General features: G+C 35.3%; 1 protein-coding gene across 1 annotated transcript in view; it reads right to left on the bottom strand.

The window, feature by feature from the left end:
- Positions 1-1089: 1089 nt before the first annotated feature.
- The window catches only part of LOC115627065 (pneumococcal serine-rich repeat protein), a 124100-nt gene continuing 109118 nt past the window's right edge, over positions 1090-16071 (bottom strand). Inside the window, exons 7-8 of the mRNA XM_030522611.1 lie at positions 3623-4559; positions 1090-2275 (exon numbers count right to left, since the gene is read on the bottom strand). Of these exons, the coding sequence (XP_030378471.1) occupies positions 2127-2275; positions 3623-4559 (1086 nt within the window). The 3' untranslated portion in view covers positions 1090-2126. The remainder of the gene's footprint in view (positions 2276-3622; positions 4560-16071) is intronic.

The following is a 16071-nucleotide window of genomic DNA, read 5'->3' as shown; positions in this document are numbered from 1 at the left end:
TTTTATATACTATATATGTATATATAAATATTGTATATAGATATACATATATGTATGTTTGTGTGTACTGTATAATAAGTTGTATATAGTATGTGGCTAAAAATTAGTTACGTTTTGCGTGTATGTATATATATGTATGTTTATTTATGTGTACCTAGATATATGTACGTGTGAATTCTTCAGAGCGCCAGCGATATTTAAAGAAGATGTTCGTCAGCACATGGTCTGTCCCCATTATCTAAAGAATCTTTAGTGTGGTGCTGGTTTGGGGCTGTTGCTCCACCCTGACCAATTTTGAGCTTGTGTTTGTGTTTGAGTGTGTGTGTGTGTGTGTGTGTGTGTGTCTATGTAGATATGTATGTTGTGTGTGTTGTTGGAACACGTTCGCTTTGCAGGAGGAAAAATAAAGGGCGCCCGAAAGTATGCTACAATTTGTTTGCTTCTCTTCATATTTCGCCTGCTTTGTGGTGAACTTTTGGCCCAAATGTCCAAATTGCAATTTCGAAGTGTTTTACACGACTTTTACTTTGCTACTTTGCTTTGCTACTTCCTCTTCCTCTTTCTCTGCTACTTGCTGGTTGCCTAATATGTTGTTGTTGTTGTTGTTAAACCTCTTTAGTAGTTACTAAAAGCTATATTTTAAATATATTATTAACATCAATGTCAACGTCAACGTCATCGTCATTGTTATCGTCATCGTCGTCATCATCCTCATCATCATCATCGTCATCTTTGCCTCATTTTCATTATCATTATTATATCGTAATCATCATGTTTAGCATTTTACTTAAAAAGTTACATCACGTGTTCACTGTTCTTTTCATTATCGTTATCATAATCATTTGCATTATCATTACTATCGTAGCCATATATGGGTTTAGTAAATTTTTTAGTTTCGGTTTTCTGTGTGTGTGTGTAAGTGTGTTTTTTTTTTGTTTGTTTTGTTTTCATTTTTGTTTCCTATATGTCTTACGTTCTCTTATATACCCTCTGTATTTATATATATATATATATATATATATATATATATATATATATATATATATATATATATCGTATATATATAAATTTAATTAGATTCCTGCTACAACTCTCACGCTGCACTGTTCACTAAGTATGGTATAGAAAAAAAAATCTTCACGCTAATATACATACTCTTTAACTTGCTCGATCTTTCCTATCAGCTCTCACAAAGATTATAGACGCTTAAAACTTGTTGCTTGGTTGTTTTTCTGTTTCTGTTTCTCTTTTTGTTTTTCATTCTTCTTTTTAGCCTGTTTCTAAATTAAAATTAAAAATATTCTCTTTTTTCTCTCTTTTTTTTTTGTTTCTTTGTTTGTATATAATTATTAATGTATAGACAGAAGAGGCAAATAATTGTGTGGGTATTGAAAAATTCGCTTCTTGGTAAAAATCTAACAATTCTGCTTCTTCTTTATATATTTTGTTTGTCTGTGTGTGTGTGTGTGTGTGGGTGTGCATGTGTGTAGATGTGTAGTTGTCTCTTTTCTACGCATGCGACGACAGACCTACACTAAATTCATTTAAAAAAAAAAAATTAATAATTCTTGCATTTATATGTTTGCCTCGTTATTTAGGTAATAAAATATGTACATATGTATATACATATATGTATGTATTAACGGTATATATATATATATGTAGCATTACTTTGAAGTTGTGTGTAGTTTGTGTTTTTGTGTCTGTGTTTCTGTGTGTTCATAAGTTTTGGTAAGCCATGCGCTTATAAGTAAGTCAAAATTCTTCTTCATCTTCTTCTTCCTCTTCTTCTTATTCTTATTTGTTGTTATTGTTGTAGTTCGCTTTGCGCTATCGCTGTCGCTGCTGCTGCTGCTGTTGTTGTTGCTGCTGCTGTTGTTGTTGCTGTTGTTGTTGTTGTTGTTGTTGTTGCTGTTGTTGTCGCTGTTGCTCATCAATTATAGTTGATAATCATTTTGATGCACATTGTGGAAATTATGTGCATAATTGGCAACGCTGATGTTGTTGTTGTTGTTGTGGTTGTGGGTGTTGTTGTTGTTGTTGTTGTTGTTATTATTATTGTTATTATTATTGTAGTAGTAATAGTAGTAATAATAATAATTTAATAACAAACTAAAATCGTTTCACTATTGCGGTAGCTCGTCCTTTGTATCAACCGGGCTGGGTGACAAAAACTTTCGCACATATTTGGGGAAATGTGTTTTCTCGTGCGCCTTGAGAATTGTCGAGCGCGAGAAAGTTTTGCCGCACATGTGACATCTGAAGGGTCGTTCGCCTATAGAGTTAATCACACAGTGTTTGTGTGTGAGTGTGTGTGCGCGCACGTGTGTGTATGTGTGTGTGGGGAGAGGGAAAGGAATTTCAATACATCAGACATAAATCATCATTCAAGTGATAGGTTTTTACATAAATATATACTTATGCTACATATGTTGATATAATATTTAAGCAATGAGTGTGAAATGTTGGTGAAATCTGTGAAATAAATCCCCAAATAGCGGGCGGGAAGGCCAACGAGTTCGAGACACAAAACACAGCACAAATAGTTACAGGCCCGGAATTAATCCTCAAAGTTTATTTGAAAAGTATTTGCTTTGATGATATCGAAGTTGTCTATTGACGGAACTTATGGAATAGTTATGAAGTAATGGTAATTGCCTATAGACTATCAAATAATTTCAAAATTTCACAAATAGAAATAGACTTAGTCTTAGGATATTTTTAATTTGAACTTGAATTCATTCTTAGATTAAGAGTTCAAAGAGCGCAGTAGAGGTAGACATTTAAGCGTTCACTTTCAATTCAACACAAGAAAATTTTGCAGCTTAGCCGACCAATATTTCTACTATTTTCTTTAAACCGAAAAGAAAGTGTTTTGTGCCGCCTTGTAATTTTGATCTTTTAGTGAATTATTTCAATGGGAAATGAATAATTGAGATCAATCAGTTTTGCAAACTGAGTTAAAATCTCTCTCGCTGACACACTTGGTGGCTACTTGTAAGCTACAGATATATACAAGTACTATATATAGAATATTTCTGCGTGAGTTATATGAAAAATATACTCTCAAAAGAGATGTTATTTTTTTTTATTATATCCTCCGTACAAAATATAGTCTTATAGACTTGATTTGTGCTTCAACGACTTGTGAAGCAGAAACCTAAAATATTTCTATATACTTGTATTTATGAATTTAAAAATATATGTGAAAAATAGAGATATGTTCTTTTTTTTTTGAGTATTTCTCTTGTAAAGAAAATAGTCTTATTGACTTGATTTCAGCTTCAACGACTTGTGAAGCCGAAACCTAAAGTATTTGGATGACTAACCATACAATGAATATGAATTTAAGGATAATTTCGGCTTGAGGATCTAAATAAAAATCTCTGCTATTTTAGGAGAGATTGACAGATGTAAAAATTGCTCACGCTTGATGGGATTTGTGTGGCCATTTCAGGCAAAGGAAATATCCTCAAATCGGAAATCAGCAAAGTAGTTGCTATCTGTACGAAAACACGTACCTTAGTAGTATGTTATGGGGGTGTTAATGCATATATATGTATATGTAGATGAGTAGTAGCTTAGTATAGAAATGGTGATTGGCATTTGGTGATAGACTTACCCGTATGGACGCGACAATGATCTTTCATGTGGTGGCGCAACTTAAACGCTTTGCCACAAAACTCACATTTAAATGGTCGATCACCTGTATGTACCGACAAATGCGTGATCAGTGATGTAACATCGGGAAAACTTTTAGCACAGAACTTACACATGACAACACTATTCGGATCACTTGACGCGCCGAGCAACGACGACGAGGAGGCGGACGAGCCGGAGGGCACCGCTGCCGACGATGCTGCGGCGGACGTTGAGGGTGACGAGGAGCCACCACCAGCGCCGCCACCGCCGCCACCACCACTGCTGCCGCCGCCGCCGCCACCACCAACTGGTGGACCACCGCCACCAAGCAGCAGACTCGAAGGGCCACCAATGCCGCCATTTCCCGAAGAAGTGGCGGTGGCGAGGCGACCACCAGCACCACCGCCAGCCATCGCACTCGCGCCACCATCCAGACAGGCGGCGGTTAGACTCTGAAAGTTGCACCCAGCTGTGGCCAATGCCGCAATATCCATTTCGAGGCCAAAGGCGGCGGCAACTGCGGCCACCTGCTCTTGTGTATCACAGCCACTGGCGGTCGCCGCCATGGCGGCATTCATTTGGAAGGTGGCCAACGCCCCCATGCCGATATCATGGGCGGTCAGCATGTGCGAGTGCAGGAGGTTGGTCGCGTGCGAGGTCGGCTCGCGAAACTCCAGCGTTTTCAGTGAGTGCGAGAGCACGTGACGCGTGAGTTTCTTTTGGTTCGGAAAGGTGATGCCGCAATATATGCACATATGCAGTGGCGGTGGTGGCGGGGTGTGTGGCTGTTGCTCATGCCCGCCAGCAGCGGCGGCTGCGGCTGCGGCGGCGGCGGCACTGCTGCTGCTACTGCCGCCGCCCAAGCCAGCGCCAGCGCCAACGCCAACAGCATGTTGTTGGGGCGATTCGGACGTTTCCTGGAACAAACACCAAACAAAAATCCAACATCAACTTCTTTACTACTTTTTCGTATTTTGTTTTTAGTCTTTAGTTTTTTGTTTTTTTTTTGGTATTTTCAGTATTTTTGGTCTTTATATATGACTTTTGCTTGCAATCGATTGATCGTTCATTATTTTCATTTCTCTGTTCTTGTTTTTTTGTTGTTCTCTTAATGAGCTAAGCGCAAAGCTCGCTGTAATTGGTTCTTCTTCTCATCCTCAAATTCTTCTTCTTCTTCTTTGCATATTATATAAATAAAATAGTATTTTTTTTAGTGATTTTTGCTTTTCTTCGTTTTCTTTGTCTTTTGCAACAACTAATTGTATTTGAAATGTTATAAAATAAAAAATATAAATTACTTTGGTTTAGTTTTTTTTTTTTTTTTTTTGGTTTAGGCAACATTTACGTGGAGAGTGAAAACTAAGACAACGAAAATAAGAGTGTGTAAGAGGAATAATAATAATTACCAAATCATATATATATATATATATATCTGCGTTATATATAAATACATATATATATGGGTTGGGTTAACCAAACAAAAAAAGGAAAGTTCGTTTCTTATAGCGTTGAAAATGTAGAATATAAAAAATATAAATGCTGTCTTTCAAACTCTTCCTCTGCCGCTGCCGCTGCGCCAACATTTCAACTGAAGTTACATATTATATAGAAATATATCAACTTGTTTACTTGCATATAAGTAGGTGAAAAGAGAAACAAAAACATTACAATGCTTATACATGTATATATATATATTCATGTCTCTTTATATATATATATATATATATATATACATTTTTTGAAAGGAACAAAGTACAGAAAACATTTTCTGATAAAGCCGCAGCAAAAATCGCGTCTGTTACATAAATATATGTATATATATATATATATAGATATGTATGCATGATCATAGGCATATAGCTAGCTGCCAGCTACCACTTCAACTGATGCCAGAAAACAAGAGGGGGTTTCAGCATGACTTTCGTTGTGTTTTTTATTTCATTTTTTTCGTTTTGTTTTTTTTTCGTTTTTTGTTTTGTTTTGTTTTTTTTTGTTTTTGTTTGACTTATTTCTTATGGAGTTCAAAAGCTAGATTTTTTGACAAATTTTCTATGGATATAGGTTTTTTTGTATACTCGCATATACTTAGTATTTTTATATTGTTTTTCAAGAAGTTGAATTTCGATTTTTGTTTGGGCGTCGTTCGAAAAACGTCACATAATCGTACGTTAAGGTTTTTGTTTTTTGTTTAGCATTTTATCATCGTTTTTTTGTTTTGTTCTTTAGGGTTTTGTTGTTTTTTAAACTTTCATTTACATTCATTCGTTCAGTGTTTAGTGAGTTTGCTTTAAATATATACTATATATAAATTCTTGTATTTGTTTAGTTTTTTGTTTTGGTATTAACTTATTGATACAAATTTGTAAACTTAGACTTCACGTTTTGCTTTTCGTGCACTTCCAAATAGATGTTTGACGCGCAAGTTTTGGACGAAATTTGTTTACTGGATAGTTAGTTTACTTGAAATGTTTTCCAAATCATAAACAAAACGTGGTTTGGCAAAAAATCGACAAGAAAAAATCAATATCTTTTTTTTTTTGTTTTTTTAATGCATGAAAAAAGAGAGCTGCACCACAAATTTTGCATACTTCTTCGCTAATTTTCTTTTAACAAATCGAAATAAAAAAAATTAACAAAAAATAATACATTTTTTTTTTGTTTCTTAATTCCGAAAAATTCAGTGGTTTTGCCAATTTGGAGTGCGCGTCTATTAGGCGCACAGTTTTCAACAATTTTGGTTTAAATAAAAATACATAAAAATTATAAATCAAATTGAAAAAAAATGCTTAAACAGAAGAAATTTTGAAAAATATTAACAACAATTTGCTGCTGCTACAAAAATGCTTGGTATTTTTTTTTGCAAAACAAAAAAAAACTCGGCATCTTCTAGTTTTGTCAAATGGGGCCAAATTGTGTCTGTTTTTTTTTTTGTTTGTTGATAAATTTTGATAAAAAATTGATAAATTTTGGGTTGAAATCAAAAATCAAAAAATAAACAAATTAATTTTTTGGAAAAATAGATGAGAGCTCTTCACTATTTTCAAGAAGTTTTTCCACTTTTGCCGCACTCTTTTTTCGCATAGGAGACTCAACAAAACTCAAATTGTATTGTTGTATTGTTCTATTGAATGATGGATCGATCGTATAGCAAAACTTCTCTCAATATTATTCTTTTAAAATTAATTGATTCGCAATTGCTTCGATTAACTGCATATTTAAAGGCAAAACAGTTTTGTTAACAAAAAGTTAAGTTATATATGAAGTTTCATTTAGCATAGCCATGTTCAAAAAACGTAGATCAACTTCTTGATAATATTATCAAAATTAACATAAAAAGAATTAATTAATTCGTTAATTATTTAACTTTTGTTTACAACGAAAAACAAACAAAAGGAAAGCAAAGAAACAACGTTCGAACGATTAAAAAAAAAAAACAACATATTTATGCATATATTGGACTGGAAATATCTCAGCTTAGACACAACATCTAAGGGGGCTATCTGAAGGAGCGAATAAGGCAACGACAAGGGCCATAGTATGGATTTGGATTGGAATACAAAACTATAATTGACTGGATTTTGATTGGAAGACCTGTTTGCCAGCAACATGATATATACGCAGCTAGCAGTGCCAACACATACGAAATAATGCTGACAATATATAGTCAATGTTGAAGAGTAGCTTTTTATAGCGAAGCTGTAAGTTGAACAATGTCCACTATATTGGGATTTTCTTAAAGATGGCAATGCCATCAACATTACAACACCTGTCACGCTACTGTCAACAATAAAGGTTGCCACACTTTTAATAAATAAAGCTGGCAGTGCCATAAGGCTTTCAGTGTCGCTGGCAATGCCAAAAATAATCTTTTATGCAGATGGCAATAACCTAACAAACGTTTGTTTAATGCTGGCAACGACATTGCAACATCTTAACAGTACAGTCACTAATACCATGGGGATTTTGTATAAAAATGGGACCAACGAGTTCCTGGGATCATCAAGGCTTAAACACATTACACAAAATGATGTTTATATAGTCAAGTATACATATACATTAGCTTATACGTACGCATATATATAGATTGCATATATAAATATACCTAAAGAGAAAAAGACAGAAGAGCTGCAGACTTATACATATACATACTTAATATGCCAAATGACAATTACAACATTTAGTTAAAGGATATTTTAGAACACAAATTGAAATTAATTTTGCAATCTAATACAATATTATTACTTGTATTTTTTCTCGGGGTTTTTAACTTAGTTTGTAAATAGCTTTAGAGTACAACAACGATAAATGATATAGAACAGAGGCATATTATATGTATACATACGAGTATGTTATTTATAAAAACAGTCAGAGCGAGTAAGTAAGATATAGAGAGAGAGAGACAGAGAGATAGAGAGAGAGATAGAAAGATAGATGTAAAAAGAGCTTAAGAAAAACAACAAAAATCAAAATACACAACGTTCTTGAACAACATCGAAATATATATTATGGCAAGAAACAGAAGTCAAAAGTAAAACAGACGCACAGCAATGAAAAAGAGCACGACACATACACATAGACATAGACATTGGAGAAATAGCAAAAGAAAAGAGTTACTAAAGCAATTCTTGATGAAGAAATGAAATCAGTTCAACCTAACCATAGTCGGCGGCATTGCCAGATCGAAATAAAACGAGAAAAAGAAACAAGGCCAACAATTAGTCAGTCAACGAAAATACGCTAGAACAAAAGAATTAAGCAATACCTTAACTTCCTGTTCTTTCTTCTACCTAATAACTTTGGACTGGGGAAACAGCTTGTAAGCAGTCTTTTGTAAATCGTGTTTAAAGATCTGTTCTGGACTTAAGGACAATAGCCTTTCGGTTGTAAGGAGAAAATCGGGCAAGCTAATTGTAAATGCTTTTCATTATTTGGCTATAGGCACATATCTTTAGTAAAGTGGTCCTTAAAGTTACTTTCCATTCTAGATAGGTCCAGTAAACAAATAGGCTCCTATTAAATCTTTAGATATTTGTATGCATTTTATATGGAGTTGCGAAAGCTTATCTTAAAGTCTAAGACAGATAGTTTCGAATGTTCAGAGGCCTTTAAGGTAGTCTGACCTATGTTATCTACTAAGCGAATCAAATTCATGACCAAGTTCGTGGCTGTTTTAGTTGTAACACCAATTAGGGGAAGCCCAAGTCTAAGACAACAGTCTAATTTCAAATTCTGGCATTGAATGGAATACGAAAGAGGACGATTTGTATTGAAATTGAAAGTGTCTGTCATTGGGGATAGGGCGTCAGCTTCTTTTTAGTTTAAGTTATCGATAATATGTCAAAAGCCAGCGGCACTCCTAGCACTAATATTCGCTGAAGTAGAGCGGCAAAAAATCGATTCTGAATCGATGTAACTGATGTATTTACCAAATATCGATTTGTTTTTGAAGAATCGATTAAGCGTATAAGGTTAAATGCACATTATTACTTGAAAGTGTTGCCTTTGTTCACTTAATGATTAATGGATTTTATTTTTGAAAAAATCGAAAAGGATCGATTATTTTGCAGCTCTACACTCTGAAGGCTACTTTTATGCAATCAAGACCAAAGTTCTGCTCCTAAACTTGCAAATGGAACACAGACCGACAAACAGACAGTGGTATAGAGTGAGAGAGAGAGAGAGAGAGAGAGAGAGAAATGTAGAAAAGGAGAGAGTGAGTTATGTGAGTTGAGTTGATGATGAGGTCTTCTTCGGTAGCTGTACATCAATGCTTTAGTTTTCTGTTACTTTTTTCAAATTAAAATGTTTGTTTGTTTTTTTTTTTTTTTTTTTTTTTTTGAAGCATGTAACTGTAAATGCAAATGTAAGTAATTGAGCAATCAAGTCCAAACGATACATGAATGTTCAATCAAGAATGGTAAGTAAATGAAAATGACAACTTTCCAAATGAAATGAATACAAAATGGTAATGGTATGTATAGGTAGTAGGTATATTAAACAAAAACACATTTATAGTTATGGAAAAGAGAACACACACATATTACCATTTACATAAACGAACAACGAACGAACGATTTATGTAAAAGCGTTCCACATTTAGATACATATATATCGAAAAAAAGTTGGTGTGTATGTATGTATTATTTGTGTGTGTGTGTGTGTCTGTGTGTAAATGAATGTTAATTTGATTTGTTTGATTTGTTGTTGTAGTTGTAGTTGTTTAAATGCCATACGATATAGCTTCATTTGTTTGTTTGGTTGCATTTCTTGTAGCTTGTATTTATTTCTTGTTTTGTTTTTTGTTTTCGTTTTTTTTTCATTTTTATTTAGTTGTAATATAAAAAACACCAAAAGCGCTTTAGTACGATTGTCGTTATATAGTATAATAAATTAATTGTTGCTTTCGATAGCTAGTATGTATATGTAATTGTTTTTTTTTTTTTTTTTTGTTTCTTATTTGCTTTTTTTTCTTGACTTGCACAACGTTAAAAAAAGATATTACTGGACCCCTTCTTGTTTTGTTTGTTGGATGAATTGATATATTGATCAAATATATAGCTAGTTATTTCTCTTTTGTTGTTGTTGTTATTGTTATTGTTGCTGTTGTTGTTGTTTTCATTTTCTGTTTTACAAGCACAACACACAATTAGACACATTTCAAAATATTTAGACAGCGAGAGATCAAAAGACAGTTAGCGAGCGAGCGAGCGAGCGAGACAGTTAGATAGATAGATAGTTAAAGTGAGATAGAGAGAAAGAGACAGCAAGATACAGAGCAAAATTACATTTTTACAATATTTAAGAAATTATTAAAAAAAACAATAGTCGACTAAGTTGTTAAAAATATGCAATATTTTGTTTGTTTTTGCGTCATAAAAATACACATATTTATAAGTAATGTTGAAATGAAGTGAAAGGCAACTGTTTTTTTTTTGGTTTTTGAATTTCTTTCTGGGGAAATGAAAAGTAACGGGAGTTTTTTCGTTTCGTTCCGAATTCATAAATGTGCAGCAAATTTTGTTCTCATATTATTTGGATATGTTTTCTTTTTCAATGGGGTTCTCAATTTAATTCAAATTCTTTTGTTTTGTTTTGTTTGATTTGGTTTGGTTTTGTTTCTCTATTTTACTTCGGGGGCTGATTCTCTTTTTATAAAGCGCAAAAGCTAAGTTATACTTATATTTTTTGTTTTTTGTTTTGTTTACATTTTGTTGCTGTTCTTGTTGTTGTTTTGTTGGCATAATGTTAATGGGTGCAAATGGTACTTATTATTATTGACAATATACTCGATTATCGTGCTTTACATTTCGGCATGCGTATACGTAATATTTACACTAAATTAAATGCTGCAAGTCTACAAAGGCATATACTTAGTAAGTGTGTGTGTGTGTGTGTGTGTGTGTGTGTGAGAGTGTGTGTGAAAGGTGAAGTCGTCATGCAAATGGTATCTAGGTATTATGTCAGAATGTAATTGCAATATTCCTAAATCAAACGTGAGGTGAGAAATGAAGGAGCAAAGCATTTAATTCAAGCGTAAGGTAGACTCAAGTATTCATCTAGAAATGAGGAACAATTACATTATTGCGGTTGAGAAATGTAATTGACTATGCTACGACTAGTAGTTTGTGTGAAAAGCCCAGCTGAAGCAACATTTTAGAGACATTTGTTCATTGGCTTGTGGGCCTTAATGCTGTAAGCAAAGGAAGAACAAAAACAGAAACTAAAGTGTACACCTCTGACGAAAGATATTGAGTTCCAAAACGACAAACCTGATTAACTAAATTGGGCTATAAGCTGCATCGTATTTATACCGATCTAAGGGCATGAGCTGTGTTTCAATCTCTATTCGAATTGAGTGCAGAAAACGGCAAAATCTTTCAAATCTCACTTTTGAATACACTTTTTTGAATTCATTGAACGAAATTGTAACTCTTTGTTGGGCTGGCAAATGTTTAAACCTTATTAATTGCAGCCAGCAAGGAAATATGAATTGAAAACCTGTTTAAGAAAACAACAATAAAGCAAGGGATGCTTATAAGCTTGGTCCTCAAGTCGAATGCAAATAAATCGGATAAACTAATAAAAAACTCAACTAAATCGATGCCCTGCCTTTAAGCATACCTTATTTTTGAACGCCGTTCGGGCTGTAAAATCAATTCGAAAACAATGAGATGGATTTGGGATTCCAAGTTAGCGAAAGCGATAGCTCACCCATTATTGAATTAATGGGGCAATTGCCAAAAAAAGCCACAATCGGAACTGTTTCAAAGCAGAACTTTGCAGGCATTTCAACACACAACCACAAAAAAATGGCAGGCTCTAGAGTAAACAAAAAAAAAATGCTTGGCACTACTAACTTACTATACTCGTACATACCATGTATTCGCATGTCTCTGCAGGTGTACATGAACATGTATATGTATATGTATAGTATATAGTATGTGTATGTAGAAGGAAATGTTCTCTGTGCCAGTTGCGTGATTTGCTTTGGCGACCTTTTTACCAAAAACTTGCCATTAGCCAAATTGCAGCGGGCGGGCGACCACAAATGATATGCGGCACATTATTCAATAGCTGCCTCATAATGTGGGTCAGCACGACAAGCACGACATAAACCCACACACACACACACACACACATAGAGGCCAGGAGAGACCTTTGAACGGCTGTAATTTGCATTAGGAGGTGCATGGAAAGCGGCCAAGCCAGCAACTGGACGCAGGTTATGCATCGAGCGTCAGAATTCAATTCTACATGCAAGTCAGCAGTTCTGCGGGGATGCCAGCAGAGAAAACATCTCAGAAATAATACATTCCTTATAGCCGATAACGAAAATGCTTGGCTGGAGAGGAGAGTCGAAAATATAGACGATTTTTCAAAACAATAGTTGAGATTGGAGATTTAAAAGGCTGCACATCTTTGTTCAATAAAGAAATAAATTACGAATATCGATGAAAGGCTACACCTGCCTTCCCCAAGGCTCTTTTCAACTTCTACAAGTACATCATCAAAATGTCTTTCAATCCAGTAAAAATATGAAATCAATATAGTGATTTGAATAATGAGCATAGAAGAGAGCTGAAATATAATAAAAATTCAAAAAAAAAAAAAAAAAAAAAATAGTACAAGACAAATTCTTGTATCAATATTATAAAGTGATTCGAGTGAGAAGCACAGAGCAGAGCTAAAATATATTAAGGATTCTAAAAACAAATGATTTCTATTTTAGCCATAAATAGAACTTATGAAAAGAAAAAACACTAAAGTGCAGAGTAGAGTCCAAGAATATGTAAACAAATAGAAAACAGAAAACTAGCTTTAGATAATGCTGTTGTTGGTCAGCTTTCCCCAGAAGCTTTACAACAGCAGGGCTCTAAGAATGAAAGCATTTTTAGCGTAAGACAGAAAGAACTGTCAAAGGCGAAAATTACGAAAACTATGGGAGAGTACAAACATTTTGCGATTCCTTCTGAATAAAGAATAGCGAACACCATTGCCTAGATATACTCGTATGGCAAATGAAGCCATTAAATTATTGAACTATTAAGCCAGTGCCATTGTTGTTGCTGCCACAGTTTATTATCATAATTACTGTTGCGCCAAAAGAGTTTTCTCATTTTTATTGGCACACACACACACATATTCTGAGAGTCGCTGTTGCCGCCTGCATGAATGTGTCGATGAACTGCAAGTTCAATGCCTCTATTTTCGAGTTCAAGCGACTGGCTAATGGAATGATTATCGAAGTGGCTACGCACAACAGGCCCAGCACACACACACACACACACACACACGCACACCCACACACACAGCATACAGACAAATGTAGCCAAGCCAGCAGCCAGCCATTGCAATTAATGTACTGTCCGTCGTCGCCCAGAGTCGAGCTCTCGCAGGCTCGCAGTTTCTCAGTCCCTGAGTCCCTTAGTCCTTCAGTCCAACTGTCTACGAGATGTCTGTCAGCCATCGTCTTGCATCGCCTTTGCCTTTGCTCAACCAAACTTGTCGTCAACGTCATTTCTACGTATGCCCCTGTGCATGTGTGTGCGTGCGAGTGTGTGTGTGCGTGTCGCCAACGCTGTCGTCGACGGCGCAGTAAAGTAATAATAATCAAATATCGATCCATGTGCGTCTGGATTTTGGTTTGTGTGCAAATTTCGACAGTTCTCGACACCCGTGTCGTCGCTCAGTTGTCCCATCGGTCCGTCTGCTTAGAGCCCTCAATGGCTACTGAGCGCCTTTTGGGTATGCTTTAATTTTTTCAATTTCTTTCTCTATGCCCCCCCAAATGTCCATTCAAATCTGAGCACTTAAGTTATACACATTCCTAATATAGAGTAGTACATTAAATTCATCTGTATATAGAAGTCAATCGAGCATATATACTATACCGAGATATGGTTTAGAAACTTTTAAAAACTATCCAAAATTCTACTTTGCTATTTGATAATGAATATTTGTAATTTATTGCAGAATTCGAGACGATTTTTTACTTAACATTTCATCTTTAGTTATAAAAAAAGCAATGCTATATATATTATTTGCAAGTCTGACTCTAGACGGTCACCAAACATTTCCTTCTAAATTCAAGAGAAGTTTAACATATTTATTTAAGTTTTTCTTTACAGTTTCTTCTCAATCTTCCACAGCTTGCCAGCTATTGCATAAAGCCTACTGTTGAAATATGTTAAAACCTGGTAAGTTAACTTTGAATAGCAGTGAATAGATTATTCTTCAATTGTTCTTGACCTCTGAAATATTTGAGGTAATGAATGGTTATTTGTATCACTTAATTAAATACGAATTGAAAGCATACCCTTTGACACTGAAAAGCCTTACATAAATCTACAGAAGGGCCGTAAAAATGTATTTGAAAGCCATTGCGTGACAACTTAACGGACTGTCGAGCACATTTTCTTGACCTTGGGCTCTTCTGTGGTGCATATTTCGTCTTGTGCCCTGCACCTATTATGTAATTAAGAGTCGGTCGTTGGGTAGCCAGCTTCAGGGAAAGGCTTGAAAATTTCAATCAAAAGTCCATCGAGTGTTAATATAAAATCGGAGTGTGGAGTTGAGTTTCATTTTTTTTTTTTTTGTGGTGCTCCCTTCTGTGCTTTGGATTGGACTTGAGCAAATGTTTGCTGTGCGCGCTTATTAAAGTACGACAAGTGAATATATTTCGTCATTTTTTATTTTCGTATATTGTAACCACAAAGAGCTAGAGCCACTCATCGCCCATACCCTCCTTCCCTCCCCTGCCCTCCCCACCCCCACTGCCCAGTGCCCGTTGCCCTTGCTTTCGAGCCACATGCGCATTTTGCGTTCGTTTGTTTGCAGATATATGTACATATATATTTTTTATTTTTTGTGATTTTAATAAAAGCAGATTTTTAATGAAACCCAGGACTTGCAGCGCCTTTGACACACACATACTACACACGAAGAGAGGCACAGACACGCATGCAGAGAAGAGTGTGCGATACTGCCACCTGCCACATGCTTTTGGCCGTTGCATGCACAAAACTGCAGTGGCAAAAACAAACGAACCTACAACAAACAAACAAAAAAAAATGTGAACAAAATTGAGGAAAAAATGAACTGCAGAAATGCCGCGACCCGCACCAAAAATTGTTGTGCAGACAGAAAATAGACGCAATAGATGACGCATGACGCATGGCAAAAATGTTGCGACGAAGCGGCCAGCAGGCAGCGCGCAGCAGGCTGGTGGTTGTGCTGGTGGTGGTGGTGGTGGTGGTGCAAAGGGGGCTGGCAACAAGCCCCTTGTGCCGTTAGAGCGGAAGCGACTATTTGAAATATTTTTTCGTAATATTTTTGCACAAATTATTATGCATTATTATTATTTTTATTTTTCGTATGCATTTTTTTCTTCTCTTTTCCACCATTTTTTTGTTTTCAAGATTCTGATCCCTACCCTTTAAATAAGGGGGCATATGCCATTTTAGATATTCTCCCCTGCTTCCAACTCAAATCACTATGTCGAAGAAATTCCCTTCTCATATGGGTCTGCTGATATGTTCAATCATTTCGCAAAATTGTTGGGAAACTTCAAAAATTAATACTGACTGAAGAAATGGGAAATAACAAGGAAATGGTGGGCATAACTATCTTGAGAACAATGGCTGCAAGAAGAAGATTGCGCAAAAGCCGACTGATATGAAACTGCATTCAAACTACTTCAAACAAGGTTTCTCTATTATATTAGAAGAAATGATGCAGCAGTAGTGTCAACTCTAAGGCGTCTCCTATTGTTTATGGAAGAAGAGTGAAAGTAATTGTGCAAAAGCCGACTGATGTAAAACTGCAGCCAAAATACTTTAAGCAAATTTTTCCAATTAGATTAGAATATATGATGCAGCACTATTGTGAACTCTTGGTACAGGCGAAGGTAATTGTGTAAAAGCCGACTGA

The sequence above is a fragment of the Scaptodrosophila lebanonensis genome, unplaced genomic scaffold, assembly GCF_003285725.1.
Source record: "Scaptodrosophila lebanonensis strain 11010-0011.00,11010-0021.00 unplaced genomic scaffold, SlebRS2 tig00000092-arrow-pilon, whole genome shotgun sequence".
NCBI lineage: Eukaryota > Metazoa > Arthropoda > Insecta > Diptera > Drosophilidae > Scaptodrosophila > Scaptodrosophila lebanonensis.
Note: the sequence above shows the minus strand (reverse complement) of the source record. Positions and strands in the feature narration are given on the sequence as shown.